The sequence below is a fragment of the Vipera ursinii genome (assembly GCF_947247035.1).
Source record: "Vipera ursinii genome assembly, chromosome: 1".
NCBI classification, from domain to species: Eukaryota; Metazoa; Chordata; class Lepidosauria; order Squamata; family Viperidae; genus Vipera; species Vipera ursinii.
In genome coordinates, this window is record NC_139512.1 from 103,286,352 (window position 1) to 103,303,658 (window position 17,307).

General features: G+C 40.6%; 1 protein-coding gene across 1 annotated transcript in view; it reads right to left on the bottom strand.

Moving 5' to 3' along the window:
- The window catches only part of SERGEF (secretion regulating guanine nucleotide exchange factor), a gene marked incomplete at its 5' end in the record, with an annotated part of 80,884 nt that extends 68,720 nt beyond the window's left edge, over positions 1-12,164 (bottom strand). The window contains 7 exons of the mRNA XM_083376859.1: positions 216-278; positions 1,389-1,502; positions 3,270-3,330; positions 3,599-3,693; positions 5,382-5,537; positions 7,350-7,488; positions 12,120-12,164. Of these exons, the coding sequence (XP_083232985.1) occupies positions 216-278; positions 1,389-1,502; positions 3,270-3,330; positions 3,599-3,693; positions 5,382-5,537; positions 7,350-7,488; positions 12,120-12,164 (673 nt within the window). The remainder of the gene's footprint in view (positions 1-215; positions 279-1,388; positions 1,503-3,269; positions 3,331-3,598; positions 3,694-5,381; positions 5,538-7,349; positions 7,489-12,119) is intronic.
- Between the last annotated feature and the right edge of the window lie 5,143 nt (positions 12,165-17,307).

Here is a 17,307-nt window from a genome sequence, read left to right on the forward strand (position 1 = left end):
AAACAGCTAACAAAATTACAGACAAAAATCCACAAGTCAAAGTCACATAAACCATATGAAGGACATTTGAGCGAGTGTTTCAAAATGGGAGAAGGAAATAGGTGCTTTGAAGACTGAAACACATAAATCATACACTCAGACACTCCTAAGGAAATGTGAACTAATATCAGAAAAAGAATGCTTTGAATGGTTAAGCCAAGCCAAAGGAAACATACCTGTGAGTGACACAACATGATGTGAGCCAGAAGCTACACTCCTCACTTTGACATTTTCGAAACCTAGGAGAGTAATCCATTTATGTCATGAGTAAAAGAGAGAATTTCTTTCACAGAGGTTTTCTGTGTTGCAGAACGTCACAAACAAAACTAAAGCTAAAAAGTAAAATGTGTGAGATATATAGAAATCATTGCTGTACAGGTCATGTTGGGTTAAAGGTAAAGGTAAAGGTTCCCCCGCACATGCGTGCTACTCGTTTCCGACTCTAGGGGCCGGTGCTCATCTCCGTTTCAAAGCCGAAGAGCCAGCGCTTGCCCGAGGACGTCTCCGTGGTCATGTGGCCGGCATGACTAGACGCCAAAGGCGCACGGAACGCTGTTACCTTCCCACCGTAGTGGTCCCTATTTTTCTACTTGCATTTTTACGTGCTTTCGAACTGCTAGGTTGGCAGAAGCTAGGATGAATAACAGGCGCTCACTCTGTTACACGGCACTCGGGATTCGACCCGCCAAACTGCCGACCTTCTGATCGACATGCTCAGCGTCCTAACCCACTGAGCCACCGCGTCCCTTCATGTTGGGTTACTACACTGCAAATAAATTTTAATAGATCAATGGTCACTACTTGAACGGAATATTCTTTAAAAATGGCTGAATATTCTTTAAAAATGCAAGCATATACATTTGCAAATGAAATTAATTTTCAAGAACCACGACTTGGCTTAGATAGCCTGAGTTGCTACAGGAGTTTGAACTAAAGAAATGTTGCTATTATGAAAACCACTGAAAATAAAATGAATAGCAATAATGAGGTTTGAGAATGTCTTCCTTTGAACCATAATGCCTAGATTCCCGGGTTTCCTGTGGGAAAAACAAAGCCTTAGATCGTGTAGAACACAATATGAGACAAAATATGAATCCCTGTCTAAAGTGTTGTTCTCCTTAATAGAGAAAAATGAATGCTAGGTATCTTTGTCAGCTATAAGTTAAATGTGAGCCACTATCACGATGCAACTGTTAAAAAGGCAATTACTATCTTTGAAAATATTAATATGCTTTGAAAAATTTATATCCTGCCCATCTCACTCTGCAAAATGACTCTGGGCGGTATATGTGCACAAAAGCCCCAAACATACATCAATATCATATATAGCTTTAAAAAAACAAACAAACCTGGTACTTTGCAAGGTTCCTTTGCCCTCAAGAAAGAAGGAGTATTTTTTTCTTGGCACATTCGCTTTGCTTGAGATGCCATACCAATTCCCCATTGAAATACAGAACCATTTTCTGCTCACACAAAAGGAAAATAAATTGTCAAGATTAAAAACTGTTCCCCTGATAACAGCTTGATGAAATACATCAGTGTGTCTTACTGATAGCAGCTTAACAGTTCACATTTAGCACATAAAATGTAAAACATAATTTAGTGGTACACGCAGCCCCTGGGTTACGATCATTTGTTCAGCACTGCTATATTCCACCACCACCTTCCTAATGCCACCACCGTCCCCAGTGGACCTTCTTCCTTGTCCTCCTCAATTCTTCCTTGAAGAACTAGAAGACTAGAAGACCTCCAAGGTCCCTTCCAGCACTATTCTATTCTATTCCTCCTTTTCTTCAGCATCACCTCGCCTCCTCTGTGCTGGGCTCATCAACATCAGTCAGCCTCAGGCCCCACGACAGTGGTGGGCCTTCCCCTCCCCCTTGCCACTGCTCCACCCCTCGCTGCCATCTCTGATCCCAGCAAAGACACCATAGGCCTTGGAGCTTGCCAGTGTCAGCAAGCCCAGTGCAGGGGAGGTAAGACAGTGCCAAGGAGGAAAAAGAAGACAATAATGGTACGGAGGAGGAAACAGAGAGGAAAGTCCAGTGAGGGTCACGGTGGCAGAGGAAAAGCAACAGCAGAATAAAGCAATGTCTTCCTCTCAGCCATGCTATACAGGGTAGTCAAAACGACAAATAGCAATAGCACTTAGACTTATATACCGCTTCACAGTGCTTTACAGCCCTCTCTAAGCATTTTACACAGTCAGAATATTTCCCCCAACAATCTGGATCCTCATTTTACCAATCACGGAAGATGGAAAACTGAGTCAACCTTGAGCCAGTGAGAACAGAACTCACGAACTGCTGGCAGCTGGCAGTCAGCAGAATTAGCCTGCAGTACTGCATTCTAACCACTGTGCCACCATGGTCAGATGAGTTGTGGGAAATAGGCAGTGGGGATGCTGAAGCAGATACAATTCATTCAAACCAATAAAATCAAGTTAGCCTCTTCTGGCTCGGTGATCCCTTGAAAGCATCCCTTGCCTGTCAAAAATCAAGGCTCAGGGCTGGGAAGAACCAAGACGTGAATGGCTTTGATCAGGGTGGAAGCTGTCCGGGAACAGGGGACCTGAACTGAAACTTTCTCTGCTGGTTTCGCGTAAGCACAGTCACTGGGAAAGGTGGCAGGTCACCTAACAACCACAATCAGAACTGCCTGAACCACTGTTGCTAAGTGTGTGATGTTTCACTCAATAACTACTTCACTGAGTAACATACATTCAGATCCCAGTTAGGATTGTAACCCAGGGACTACCTGTAATATTTTCAAGATCCCTAATATGCTACACCGTCAACCAGTGAGAGGCACTTTGTGCACCTATTTTTAGAATGAGTTCCATACCATCCCAATTAATGCCAGAAGAAACAATGTAATATTGATTCCCAGGGCTTTATTGAATGAAAATTATTAAGCAATTTTTATGAGTCAAATGGCTGAAGGTAAAAGACCAAAATTATCCTAATTATACATTCCTTTTAAAAGTCTTCCAAACCACTTTGATTAAGTGATCCATGAAGGTTAAATAATCATCATAGAATATATTCCATAAAATACCTGATTTATATTAGCCTGTCATTGAATATTAAATCAATGAATTATTTCTTAAATACTTCATGTTTTTTCTAGCAAATTCACAGAGCAATTTCATCTGCAAAATTAAACTCTTCTGATCGGGCACAGTATTATATCTTTATTATTGTTAATTTCACCATAAAGGTGTAACTCACCAATCACAGCAACAGCATGCCTGAGTCCAGCAGCAATATTTATTACTTTATCCTGTAAAGACTATGAGAGAAGTGAGAGGATTGGGAGAGACTTTTAAGGAAATGTATATCATAAAAAATAGTAATTCTATTGAATTAAATACTTGATTTTTCAAATGGCCTTTACAAACAGGGAGAATGAAGATATTATACAGTATCCTCAAAACCTACAGCAAAAATTTGCAGCAACGTCTAAAACAAATGATCTCATTTTTACAAAACTGCTTTTTTTCTTCTCTCTGATGGGGTGATTAACAAGCTTTGGTGGGAAAGCACCAAAGACCTCTTACCTTAATCACTGCAGGAATAGTGCATCTGCCTGAAATATCAGGAGTTCCCAATTGTCCAAAGGAATTAGATCCACAGGAGAATACTTGGCCACTTCCTGAAAGACAGAGCAGCACTTTTGAACACCTTCATTGTCTACCTCAAGTCAAAAGTATTGTGAATTTTCAGTGCAATATGCCATGCAATACTTATTATTTGCCTAGCTCTATGATAGATTCCAATTCATGTAATCATAGACATTCCTTGAACCTCATGACCTTTACCGGTAGTCCTTGACTTACAACTATAATTGAGCTTGGAATTAGGTCATAAACTATTACAGAAATAAGTTGAGGCACCCACAAGACCTGAGTTAAATTTCCTGCCCTTTTTGCAATGATCATTAAGAGAACACAGCAGTCATTAAGCAAATACTGTGGTCACCAAACAAAGCCATTCATTTGAATGGGTGTTGGTGGTGGTGTTTTTGCCAGAAACTGGCAGAATCACAGTCACGTGACCAGGGAAGGCTGCAACGGGTTGTAAAGCTGACCAGGCTGATATGTCATAGGACCACAGGTGTTGGCCTAACCATAATCTAAGGACCCAGATTGTTGGGGGTAATAAGCTGACTTTGTAATAATGCCGCTTGGGGGGGGGGCGAAAGCCCTAATAAGCAGGCATATACATAGAATGAAGGCTACTGCTAAGTTTGTAAAGCCGCCCTGAGTCTTCGGAGAAGGGCGGGATATAAATGGAATAAAAATAAATAAAAATAAAAATTTATAACATCTGGAGGTGCTTGTAAAACACCCATTCCATGGCCATCGTAACTTCAAATGGTTGTAAAACAAGTTGTTAAGCAAGGGCTACCTGTATATTCATTACTTATTTCTAGCGTGATTTAAATGCACTGTAAGAACTTTAGAACATTAAAGGGAATAAATTGCAGGAGACAAAAGAATGAACAAGAGTGAAATCAAAACTGGAGTTAAAGGAACCATATAAAAAACAGAGCCAGCAAAACAGCTGAAAACTAGAACTGAAAGGAAGCCTCCTAGCTGCTAAGTAGATTCAGAGATTTATGTTTATAAGGAAAAGGTAGTTTAATACGTTTTAACTTCGGTAAATCACCCAGTCATTGGCAAGTGAATGAATGAATGAATGAATGAATGAATGAATGAATGAATGAATGAATGAATGATGGTAAAGACAGAACTGTTCTTTAACTTTGTCCGTAACTGTTCTAAGAACAACTCACCATATTTTGTCTAACCTAATCCTTGTTATTTTAAAAAGCCAATATAATTCAATAAATATTAATTACATCTATGGCTCATTGACAGTAACCAAATGGAGCTTTTAATACTAATTTAGCTTTATTTTAGAACTTTATTGTTAAGTTGTGCAGCTTTATAAGCCTGGCCACACAGTGAGTACAAAAGTCTTTCTACATAACTCGTTTTCTTAATTATTGTGCTTAACTCAGTTGAAAATGGTCTCATTTCCAAACATTCAATAATAGGTAATTTTTAAATTTGGATACACAATACACAATTCTGAAGATCTTGGAACCTCTTGGAGGCACACATAGGATCCAAGGCTGTCACTATACGCAATGATTTGCTTTAATATTCATCCAAGCCTTTGCCAAGGGACAGTGAGACCCATCACTTCATCATGCTTACCAACTTTATAGTTTATATTTAACCATTTTATTGAAATTCTTTGTTTGATTGTTGTGAGCCACCCAGAATCATTGAGAGTAGGGTGGCATACAAGTCCAATAAATTACGAGAGATTTACCAGCAAGTAAAATTGTAAAATCCCAGCCACAGGCAACTTGCATGATAGCACAGCCGCAAAGAGAAGAACATAAGGTAAAATGTGTCACATCCTCAGTATGACCAAGTCCCAACTGTCCATCTTTATTCTGGCCACAGAAAAAGATCTCTCCAGTGTCTGTGAAATAAACAAATAGCATCAGACTTATTTATAGCAATGGGACCATATAACTCAATAGATTTGACCATATTATACCAGCAATTGTTATTTAGGAACTACTTACATAGTAACAATTCTCAGTGCTGTTTTCCCCTGTAACAAAATATTGCATTTGTGGCTTTCAGGTATTGTTGGATTCCCAGTCTCAATCAGAATACCTAACCAGAAACTACTCAAGAGTATGTATACATATATACAAATATATAAACACAAAATCTACTTGAGTCCTAAGATAGCTGTCTGAATTCCCAACTTGGATGGTTTATCATGCAGATTAAAGCATGCAGGCTCTGTGGTGAAAATGCATGTGACCTTCATAGGTCTTGTCGCACCTATACAGATAAACCATAAGTGATTAAACGAACACATCTGATTATGGGTTTTGCAGAAAAATGGCAAATGGTAGGACATGTGACATCCAATTCATTATGATGGAAATGGTGTCATGAGGAACAAAACACCATTTTACATCATTCCGGCTTCAAACAGATACCTATGCAACTAACCTTCAATTAACTTCTGTACAGATTTGACCCAAATGTGTTTATTACTGAACTCACTGGAATAGTTTATGATTTAAATCACTGAATCAGTGGTCATATGCATCACCATCTTCTTTAGATTTTTTTTTTTAATATTTTATTAATTTTTTATAATTACAGTACAAATCTTTAGTGCTTAGTAATAATACATCTTAAATTCCTACTCTCTAATCCTTTTTTCTAGCTATTGATAAAATACATCCCATGTTTGAAAGTATTTTGTATCTTCTTTCCCTTTCATTTTCAATGTAAGCCTGTCCATTTCCACACAGTCCAAAATTTTCTTAATTATCTCTTCTTCGGCTGGTATTTCTTCATTTTTTCAATGCTGTGCAAATGTAATTCTCGCTGCTGTTAATACATGTAACATTAAATATACACATTCTTCATCATAGTTTTCTGAGGTTACCATCTTCTTTAGATTGTTATATCAATTCTTATAGAAAAATTGTAGGAGCATTAAGGTACTTACTAAATGGATTCGTCATATCATCATTTCTTAAGTAATTGTATGTTGTTGGGTCATTTTTAAAATATTCTTCAGCCCCATCTAACATTGGCATAAAACATCCCATTTAACAACACTGAAACAATAATATCTACCCCAATCTAATTCCTGATGCATGCTTTTCTTCTAAATTCCCTAAGCTGTATTTTTCCTCAGTTCAAAAACTTATCGAAAGTATTTAAGATCTAATTCTATGGAGATCGGCTTCATGTTTAGATATCACTCAAGCCTTCAATAAACCCCAATTACCAATAGAGACATAGGGGAGAGCTACCCTATGAACATGGAGGATGAAGGGCTGTTTCAGAAGGTTACAGACTCCATTGGAGTCCATCTTAATTATGCTAGGTATAAGTTTAACTGGAGAATTGTTTTGACAAACTTTCAAGATTTGGCAACATTACTATTTGAAATAAAGATCTTTCCAACCCAAGTGGTTCTTGTTTCCTGAGTTTGATTTTCTTTGAAGGGCTTGATAAAAAATGCTGAAGATAGTAATATGGAGCAGCATCATAGCTTTAACTTCCTTTTCTCCATACAACAGCATGTATATTTCAGTTTGTTATATTATGTATATATGGGGAAAATCTTAGATCCATAAACATCATACAAAAACAGAATTGTAGCTAGGGGTTCTGACTGATCATGAAGGAAGGATCTACAATCTGCCCAGAGCTAAACTTCACAGTACACAAGGAAATATTATGCTTGGATTTTTACCGGTAAGAATAGCAGAATGACCTCCACCACCAGTAATGCTTTTGATACAATTCTGATTAAAGATAAATGACTTCACAGCCTTCGGCAGCAGCAGATCATTTTTATGACCAAGGCCAAGTTGTCCATAACTGTTTGCTCCCTGAAAAAAAGTAAGGGAGGGGAGGAAATAGATTTATTTATTTAAACTTTGATTAATTCAGAGATACCCAAGATACTATCTATTTGTATCTTATAAATACATCATACATTGAACTATAGTTATGATATTTTTAGGAATTACTTAATGTTGGTGTTTGAAATAGCTCTTTCTGGACAATCTGTCAATTCATGGTCATTCAGAGATCATCTTTGCCAGTTGAGAGTTCAAACGAAAGCCTACAGATATTGAACACAACATTCTACCCGTCACACACACAACTCTTTATTGAAGTTTTACATTTACTAGTTTATTATTGAAAAGATAATCTTTTAAAGCATATGTACTAGAAATTAGCAAAGCTTACACTGAGTCCAATTTTATCAACAATGCCTGGCAGCAGAGAGGACCATTATACTTAGATTACAAAACAGCAGATGGCACCAAGGGAATTCAGAAAACGCTAACTATATGTTTATCAGGACTCTTATAGAAGAAGTCTGAAATATAATAACAACAACAACAACAACAACAACAATAATAATAATAATAATAATAATAATAATAATAATAATAATAATAATTGCAGCTTCCTGTAATAACTCCAGCAAAGCTACAAAAAACTGCGCTACTCGGAACATCTTACATTTTAAGTAGATACCTGGTTGATACCTAGGATGCTGGCAGCAACCCATGTCAACCATTAGTGCCAGTCAATTTGAGTGTTCAGTTGACTAAGTTTCATGTTTAATGAATAAAAGTTTAATAATAATAATAATAATAATAATAATAATAATTGGAAGGGACCTTGGATGTCATCTACTCCAACCCCCTGCTAAGGTAGGAAACCCTATACCATTTCAGACAAATGGCTGTCCAGTCTCTTCTTTAAAACTGCCAGTGTTGGAGCATTCACAGCTTCTGGAGGCAGGTTGTTCCACTGATTAATTGTTCTAACTGTCAGGAGTTTCTCCTTAGTTCTAGGTTGCTTCTCTCTTTGGTTAGTTTCCATCCATTGCTTCCTGTCCTGACTTCAGGTGCCTTGGAGAATAGCTTGATTCCCTCTTCTTCGTGGCAGCCCCTGAGAAATTGGAACACTGCTATCATGTCACCCCCTTGTCTTTCTCTTCATTAAACTAGAGTAGACATATCCAATTCCAGCAACCATTCCTTATATGTTTTAGCCTCCAGTCCCGATCATCTTTGTTGCTCTTCTCTGTACCCTTTCTAGAGTCTCAACATCTTTTTTACATCGTGGTGACCAAAACTGGATTCAGTATTCCAAGTGTGGCCTTACCAAGGCATTGTAAAGTGGTATTAATACTTCACATGATCTTGATTCTATCCCTCTGTTAATGCAGCCTAGCACTCTGTTGGCTTTTTTGGCAGCTGCAGCACACTGCTGGCTCATATTTAAGTGATTGTCCACTAGGACTCCAAGATCCCTCTCACAGTTATTACTGTTGAGCAAGGAACCATCCTATACTGTACCCGTGCATTTGGTTTTTCTTGCCTAAATGTAGAATCTTACTTTTTTCACCACTGAATTTCATTTTGTTAGATAGCACCCAATTACATACCTGTCAGCCATACCTGGAGATATTAAGAGCTGAAATATGCCCTTCTCCAAGTTGGTTATTATAATAATGTAAATTTAAGAAAAGTAATATTGCTTTTTATCTTTCTCCTTTCCAATATTTGTTAATTGCATCATTTACATTATAATTCTTTCATATTAGTACTTTTCTACTTTCAGAGCAATTTTAAATTAAAAAAATCCTATAATAATATTTTATATATCATAAATATCTCCTCAGGAACTCCATCTTATAATATCAATCATAGTATCAAAGATTTTCACACGCTCCTCTTCCCATGTTATTAGTTTATTTATTTACGCTTACCTGCCACTCCAATCCACAAAGATTTTGAGCAACTTACAAATCCCTCTCCAGTTATAGATAAAAACACATACCACAGCTGGAAGCATTTTATTTGTCTTTTTGAACAACTAAGTTATAACATGGAGCCATAATGTTGGAAGCCAATACAAGGATTATCTACATCTAGGCCCCTGCAATGTTCAGGGAAACCAATCAAATAGAGGGCTGTGCAAACTCTTCTCAAGTATCTCGAGTTGATGGAGAACCCACATCCTCCACAAAGGTAGGTACAACACTAAACTACCTCCTCTCATTTACTGTGAAACAAGGTCGTTATGAAACCAGTTGAAACAACCTGGTTGGTCCAAACAATTGACAGACTGGCAGTCAGCCTAATGTTGTGGTGGGGAGGGGAACAGGGGGGTTGCTTTTCCAAAGAACAAGCTCTGTGGGCTGAGAAATCACATTCCTATGGTACATGAAAATTATGCCTCTTTAGGTGAAGCTGGAAAGCTCCCACAGGTGTACATAATATCCTAGTCCCAAACCGTAATATAAGCTATCATCCAGAAATGCCTTTATTCATGCATCATAGAAGGAACAAGACTGTCATTGCTCAAAAGAATATATGGACACAATTTTCCCAACAGCAGTATTCCAGTATTTGAGAGCTGCCATAAAGAAGAGGGATCAACTTTTCTTTCCAAAGCACCTGAAGGCAAGACAAGAAACAATGGATGAAAACTAATCAAGGAGAGAAGCGACCTGGAATTAAGAAGAAACTTCCTAACAGTTAATACTGGACAATTAACCAATGGAACAGCTTGCCTTCGGAAGTTGTGGATGTTTCATCACTGGAGGCTTTTAAGAAGAGATTGGACAGCCACCTGTCTGAAATGGTATAGGGCAGGGGTAGGCAACTTTGGCTCCTTTATGACTCGTGGATTTCAACTCCCAGAATTCCTAAGCCAAGCTATGCTGAGGGAAAAGGAGAGGTTTCCAAGCTGAGCCATGCTAGCTCAGGAATTCTGGGAGTTGAAGTCCACGAGTCATAAAAGAGCCAAGGTTGCCTACCCCTGGTATAGGGTCTCCTGCTTGAGCAGGGGGTTGGACTAGAAGACCTCCAAGGTCCCTTCCAGTTGATTCCGATTCAATACAGGTAGTCTTCGACTTGCGACCATGGTTGAACCCAAAATTTCTGTTGTTAAGTGAGGAATTTGTTAACTGAGTGTGCCCCATTATACAACCTTTCTTGCCATAGTTAAGTGAATCACTGCAGTTGTTAAGTTAGTAACATAGTTGTTAAGTGAATCTAGCTGCCCCATTGACTTTGCTTGTCAGAAGGTCACAAATTGTGATCACATGACCCAGGGACACTGCAACTGCTATAAATATGAGTCAGTTGCCAACTGTCTGAATTTTGATCACATGATCATACTGCAATGGTCATTAAGTGTGAAAAACAGTCAAAAGTCACTTTTTTCAGTGCTTTTATAACTTTGAACGGTCACTAAGTGAACTGTTGTAAGTTGAAGACTACCTGTATTTTTACACTGCTAGAATATTCAGCTATTAATTAGGTGGCTAATCTTGGATGCAGCAAATTCCAACAGAGGAGTTCCAGCATGAAACTAATAAGACAGCACTGATCCAGAATTGAGTTTATCAAGTTTAATTGTGGCTCTTGACTTACAGGTTTTTATCCTACTGGGTGCTCATTAATTTACAGGGGCCACTGAGATTGAATGCCGTTTTCTGTACGCTCCTCACAAAGCAGCCACGACTCACCGGCTAATCCAAGTAAGAACCACTGGCCAGCAGGGAGCAGCAAATGCCAAAGCTCCACTGACGGCAAGACTGGAATATCCAGACTTGCTCCCCAAATGAGGGGAAAGCCTTAAAAGAGACTTTTAACTTCCCTTTTAAGTGTAACGAAGTCTTGAAAGAATTTGAAGGTAAGATAACTCTTCGGCGACGCTCTTAAACCGCTGCCATTGCACCTATACCAGGGGTAGGCAACCTCGGCTCTTTTATGACTCCTGGACTTCAACTCCCAGAATTCCTCAGTCAGCATAGCTGACTGAGGAATTCTGGGAGTTGAAGTCCAGGAGTCATAAAAGAGCCGAGGTTGCCTACCCCTGACCTATACGAACAATTCAATCTTCCGAGCAGCGCTGCCGAACGCGTTGTGAACGGAGCTCAGCGCCTTATCGAAAGCGCCCGATAGCGGAGACGTTAAAGGGCTCGTTAATTCGGATTGCGATATGATTGATGGGTGTCTGGAGCCGTAAAGGCATTACGTGTGACAAAAGGCGCTTCTTTGCTTGCTTGCTTGCTTGCCTGTCGGGTAAATTATTAACAGCCGCACGCGTCTCCCGTCTAGTTTCAACCCAGCCGGAGCTAATCGACAGCTAATTCTTCCGCAGATACCATTTTTAAAAAAAGAGCCTGCTAGTTTCACTGTTGGGTGAAAGGGGATTGGGGGCGGGTGTGTGTGTGTGTGTGTGTGTGTAAAAATACTAATCCCCACCGCCGTCTTGCTGCGTGACGACAAATGCAAACGCTTGATTTACAAAACACAACAACGCTCTGCAAAACGCGGGAAAATTTCCACTTGCAAAGACGGAAGTCCGCCCCTTTCCTCCTCGGCCGTAGCCTGACCCACGATAGGCCTTTTTTTCTTCCTCCCCGGGCCTTCGTAAGGAAGGCCACTTCCTTCCGCCCTCTTAGCACCGCTAACGGGGAACCTACCCAAGCGAGCAGCGCTCGTGCGGCGTCCTGGCGGGCGACGGCCATAGTAGTCGCCGAAGAAGGCGGAACCCGTTTGCGGAAGCGCTGGCGGAGGCCTATAAGGTCCGCCTTTCCCGGCTTTCTCGCTGCGATTGCTTGCGAGCGAGCAGTTTTACGATATATTCCAAACCGGAGGCTGGAGGTTTGTCGACCTACTAGCCAGCCGGGCAGGTAGAGCGAGAGGACTACGGCCAATGCAGTGTTCGTTTCCCATTCGGCTTTTGCAGCTGTGGCTTGGAGCTTGTGTAGAAGATACAACTGTGGTGGGTCTTGTTACAGGTGGGGATGAGACAGCATATAGGGCGGAGGTGCAAAAACTGTCCATATGGTGTAGTAACAACAACTTGCACCTAAACATCGGTGAGACGAAAGAGATGGTGTTAGACTTCCGGAGAAAAAAGAGAGGAACCTGCCCCGCTTTACATCGGGGAGGACTGCGTGGAGAGAGTTTCCTCCTTTAAATTTCTGGGAGTCTACCTCTGTGAAGATCTGACCTGGAAAGTTAACACAACCCAGGTGGCTAGAAAGGCCCAACAGAGGCTTCACTTTCTTAGGGTCTTGCGGAAGAACAGGGTAGAACAACGGCTAATGACCCTCTTTTGCCGGTCTACTATAGAGAGCGTCCTCTCGTATGGTATTGTGGTTTGGTATGCTGGTCTGACAGCCGCGGATAGGAAAGTATTACAGAGGGTAGTGAGCACAGCACAAGACATTGTGGGCTGTCCCCTGACACCACTGGATGACATCGCCAGGGCTCGTTGCCTTGGAAGAGCGAGGAAGATTCTCAGGGATGACTCACACCCTGGACGGTATCTCTTTACTCTCCTACCATCCGGTAGGAGATATAGGAATATAGCCAGCCGTACCAACAGGCTGAAAAATAGCTTTTATCCGTGGGCTGTTAGGCTTTTAAATGGGATATAATCTCTGTGAACTTATGCAGAATTGACTTGGGAGGCCAGTGTGTGGTGTAGTTGGTTCACATGGTGTGGTAGGATGGAGGGTTTGTTGTCACTGTGTGTTAGGGGGAGAGAGCAGGGGGGGAGGCTCAGCTAATCTCAATGTACACATGTTGTACTTTGACAATAAAGATTTATTTATTTTTTTATTTATTAAGGGACTGGAGGCTAAAACATGAAGGAACGGCTACAGAACTGTCATGGCTAGTCTAGTGAAGGGAAGGACCAGGGGAGACATGATAGCAGTGTTCCAATATATGAGGGGCTGTCACAGAGAGGAGGGTCAACCTATTTTCCAAAGCACCTGAAGGCCAGACAAGGAATAACAGATGGAAACTGATTGAGAGATTAACCTAGAAATAAGGAGAAATTTTCTGACAGAACAATCAACTAATGGAACAGTTTGCCTTCAGATGTTATGCAAGTTTCATCGCTGGAAGCTTTCAAGAAGAGACTGGACTGCCATCTGTCAGAAATGGTGTAGGTCTCCTTGCTTTGGGGGTGGGATGTTGGACTGGATGACCTACAAGGTCCCTTCCAACTCTGTTATTCTGATTCTTATATACCGCTTCACTGTGCTTTACAGCCCTCTCTAAGCAGTTTACAGAGTCAGCATATTGCTCCCAACAATCTGGGTTCTCATTTTACTGACCTCGGAAGGATGGAAGTCAACCTTGAGCCGCTCAGGATCGAACTCCCGGAGTGAGCAGTGAGGTAGCCTGCAGTACTGCATTCTAACCACTACACTATACCACCCGCATGATTCCTAGTGGACACATTCATGTCTCTTGGCAACAGTATGGAAGTAGTTTACTGTAGCTTTTTTGCTTCCCAGCCCTGGGATTTGGTGTCGTTTCCCATATTACACATAAATGAAATGATGTAGGTATGAAAAAATCTTCACACTGGAATATACTGGTTGGCCTCACTTAATGACCACAATTGGTGAAACAGCTTCATTAAACAACAATTCATCTTCATTAAATAACAAACAATATGGTCATTACCAAGAGCCTTGGTGGAGCAGTGGGCTAATGCCTCCTTAAGTAACACCAGCTGCCTGCAATTAGTGCAGGTTCGAGTCCCACCAGGCTCAAGGTTGACTCAGCCTTCCATCCTTCCGAGGTAGGTAAAATGAGGAGCCAGATTGTTGGGGGCAATAAGCTGACTTTGTAAAAATGCCGCTGGGGGGGGGGCAAAAGCCCTAATAAGCAGGCATATACATAGAATGAAGGCTATTGCTAAGCAAATTGATTTGTGCTTCTTAGATTGTAAGCCGCCCTGAGTCTTCGGAGAAGGGCGGGATATAAATGGGATTAAAATAAAAAAAAGTAAGTCAAAGGTAATATAACTACTGCACGTTTGATCTCAGTTACTCTTCAGTGGTTAAGTTCAGACCATCATACAACCATGACTTACTGCTGGCTTCTTCCCTTGATTTTGCTTATCAGAAGCCAGCTATGAAGCTTGCAAATACCGTATTTTCCGGCGTATAAGACTACTTTTTAACCCATGAAAATCTTCTCAAAAGTCAGGGGTTGTCTTATACGCCCGGTGCTGAAAATTTAGGGACAGGGCTGGCTGGAAAACCTGGAGCGGATCTCCCATTTAGTCTGTGCAGGGAAAGCGGGACCAATTGGAGAAGAAGCTGCAGTCTGTGATTTTTTACAGGCTGGGGTCTGGGCGTCTTTCCTTCTAAAGTTGAAGAGCAGCTGTAGTATATCCCAACTTGAAAGGCAGGTGGGGAAGGCAGCAGCCAGAGCAATGGCTTAGCTCTAAGGACACATTTGACTCAGGAACTGGGCGGGCGGGCTGGAAAACCTGGAGCGGATCTCCCATTTGGTCTTTTTTTTTAAAATCCCATTTATATCCTGCCCTTCTCCAAAGACTCAGGGTGGCTTACAATTTAAAGCACAAATCAATGTGCTTAGCAATAGCCTTCATTCTGTGTATATGCCTGCTTATTAGGGCTTTCACACACACCCCAAGCAGCATTATTACAAAGTCAGCTTATTGCCCCCAACAATCTGGGTCCTCATTTTACCTACCTTGGAAGGATGGAAAGCTGAGTCAACCTTGAGCCTGGTGGGATGCGAACCTGCACTAATTGCAGGCAGCTGGTGTTACTTAAGGCTCTGCGCAGGGAAAGCTTTAGAGTGAATTAGGAAAAGTGAAAAAGTGAATTAGGAAAATAGGGAACGGTTGCTGGAATTGGGTATGTGTAGTTTAACGAAGAGAAGGGTGAGGGGTGACATGATAGCAGTGATCCAATATCTCAGGGGCTGCCACAAAGCAGAGGGAGCCAAGCTATTCTCCAAAGCACCTGAAAGCAGGGCAAGAAGCAATGGATGGAAACTAGTCAAGGAGAGAAGCAACCTAGAACTAAGGAGAAACTTCCTGACAGTTAGAACAATTAACCAGTGGAACAACCTGCCTCCAGAAGTGGTGAATGCTCCAACACTGGAAGTTTTTAAGAAGAGACTGGACAGCCATTTTTCTGAAATGGTATAGGGTTTCCTGCCTTAGGGGGTTGGACTAGATGACCTCCAAGGTCCCCTCCAACTACTAATTATTATTATTATTATTATTATTATTATTATTATTATTATTATTATTATTATTATAGTTTAATCCACTTGCACTGTTTTATGTTTACATGTTTGATGACAAACAGCCTTATGTTTATAAGTGACACTTTTCCTACTAAGCACCTGCATGTCATAAGCATTTGAATTAAAATTACCATATTAAAATCAAATTGATGTTTTTTAATTTTTATTTGGTGTGCGTTGGAAGAGGGGTAGTCTTGTACGGCGAGTATAGCCCAAACCCTATAATTTAACAGGAAATGTAGGGGGTCGTCTTATACGCCCAGTCTTATACGCCGGAAAATACAGTAGCACTGTGATAAAATCAAGGACCAGTCCTAAAGCTGTCATAAGTTTGAACAGTTGCTAAATGGGGCAGTAATTAACCAAGGACTTATCTATTTTCTAATGTGCCCACTGGTGCTCTTAAAGCAACTCTGAATAAAAGTGACCTGACGCATTTGAATTACAGATGGCTTTACAATTGCAGCATGCAAGTCATCATCGTAGAAAAGGTATATTTATTTGGCTTATTTGTTACAGTATTGGGAATCTCTGGTTTGGTTGAAGATATCACAAGTCAATATAGTTCTAAATAAGTCTAGTCTGCTTTGGTCAGAGGGAATGACCAAATACTATAATAGTTATTTATTTTTACTTATTTTTTAATATTGGTGTGCCACCCATCTCGCTGCAAGGCTGTTGTAGCAACATGGTCTTGATTTGCCTCTGCGCTATAAAGAGGAAAGAAACTAAAACAAATACACGTGTTGACATAATTTTCACTTGTCCTAACTTCCACTTGATTCAACATCCATCAGTAGTTCAACTTTATGGCATCCATGATAAATCTGTTGCCTGACATATTCATGATGAGCAAGGCTAGCTAAAAAAAAGTCTCACTTCTGAAATCCAACTTTCTGACAATAAAACATTTTTCAATTTTCCTGAAGGTCCGTCACTGACATTGTGTGCTCAATCATTTCAGAAGCTACAATTCATGAAATATGATAGTGCAGAGAGCTACAGGTGAAACTCGAAAAATTAGAATATCGTGCAAAAGTTCATTTATTTCAGTAATGCAACTTAAAGGGGGAAACTAATATATGAGATAGACTCATTACATGCAAAGCAAGATAGTTCAAGCAGTGATTTGTCATAATTGTGATGATTATGGCGTACAGCTCATGAAAACCCCAAATCCACAATCTCAGAAAATTAGAATATTACATGCAATCAATAAAACACGGAGTGTACATAGAACAATATTGGACCTCTGAAAAGTATAAGCATGCATATGTACTCAGTACTTGGTTTGGGCCCCTTTTGCAGTAATTACTGCCTCAATGCGGCGTGGCATGGAAGCTATCAGCCTGTGGCACTGCTGAGGTGTTATGGAAGACCAGGATGCTTCAATAGCGGCCTTCAGCTCTTCTGCATTGTTTGGTCTCATGTCTCTCATCTTTCTCTTGGCAATGCCCCATAGATTCTCTATGGGGTTCAGGTCAGGCGAGTTTGCTGGCCAATCAAGCACAGTAATCCCACGGTCATTGAACCAGGTTTTGGTGCTTTTGGCAGTGTGGGCAGGTGCCAAGTCCTGCT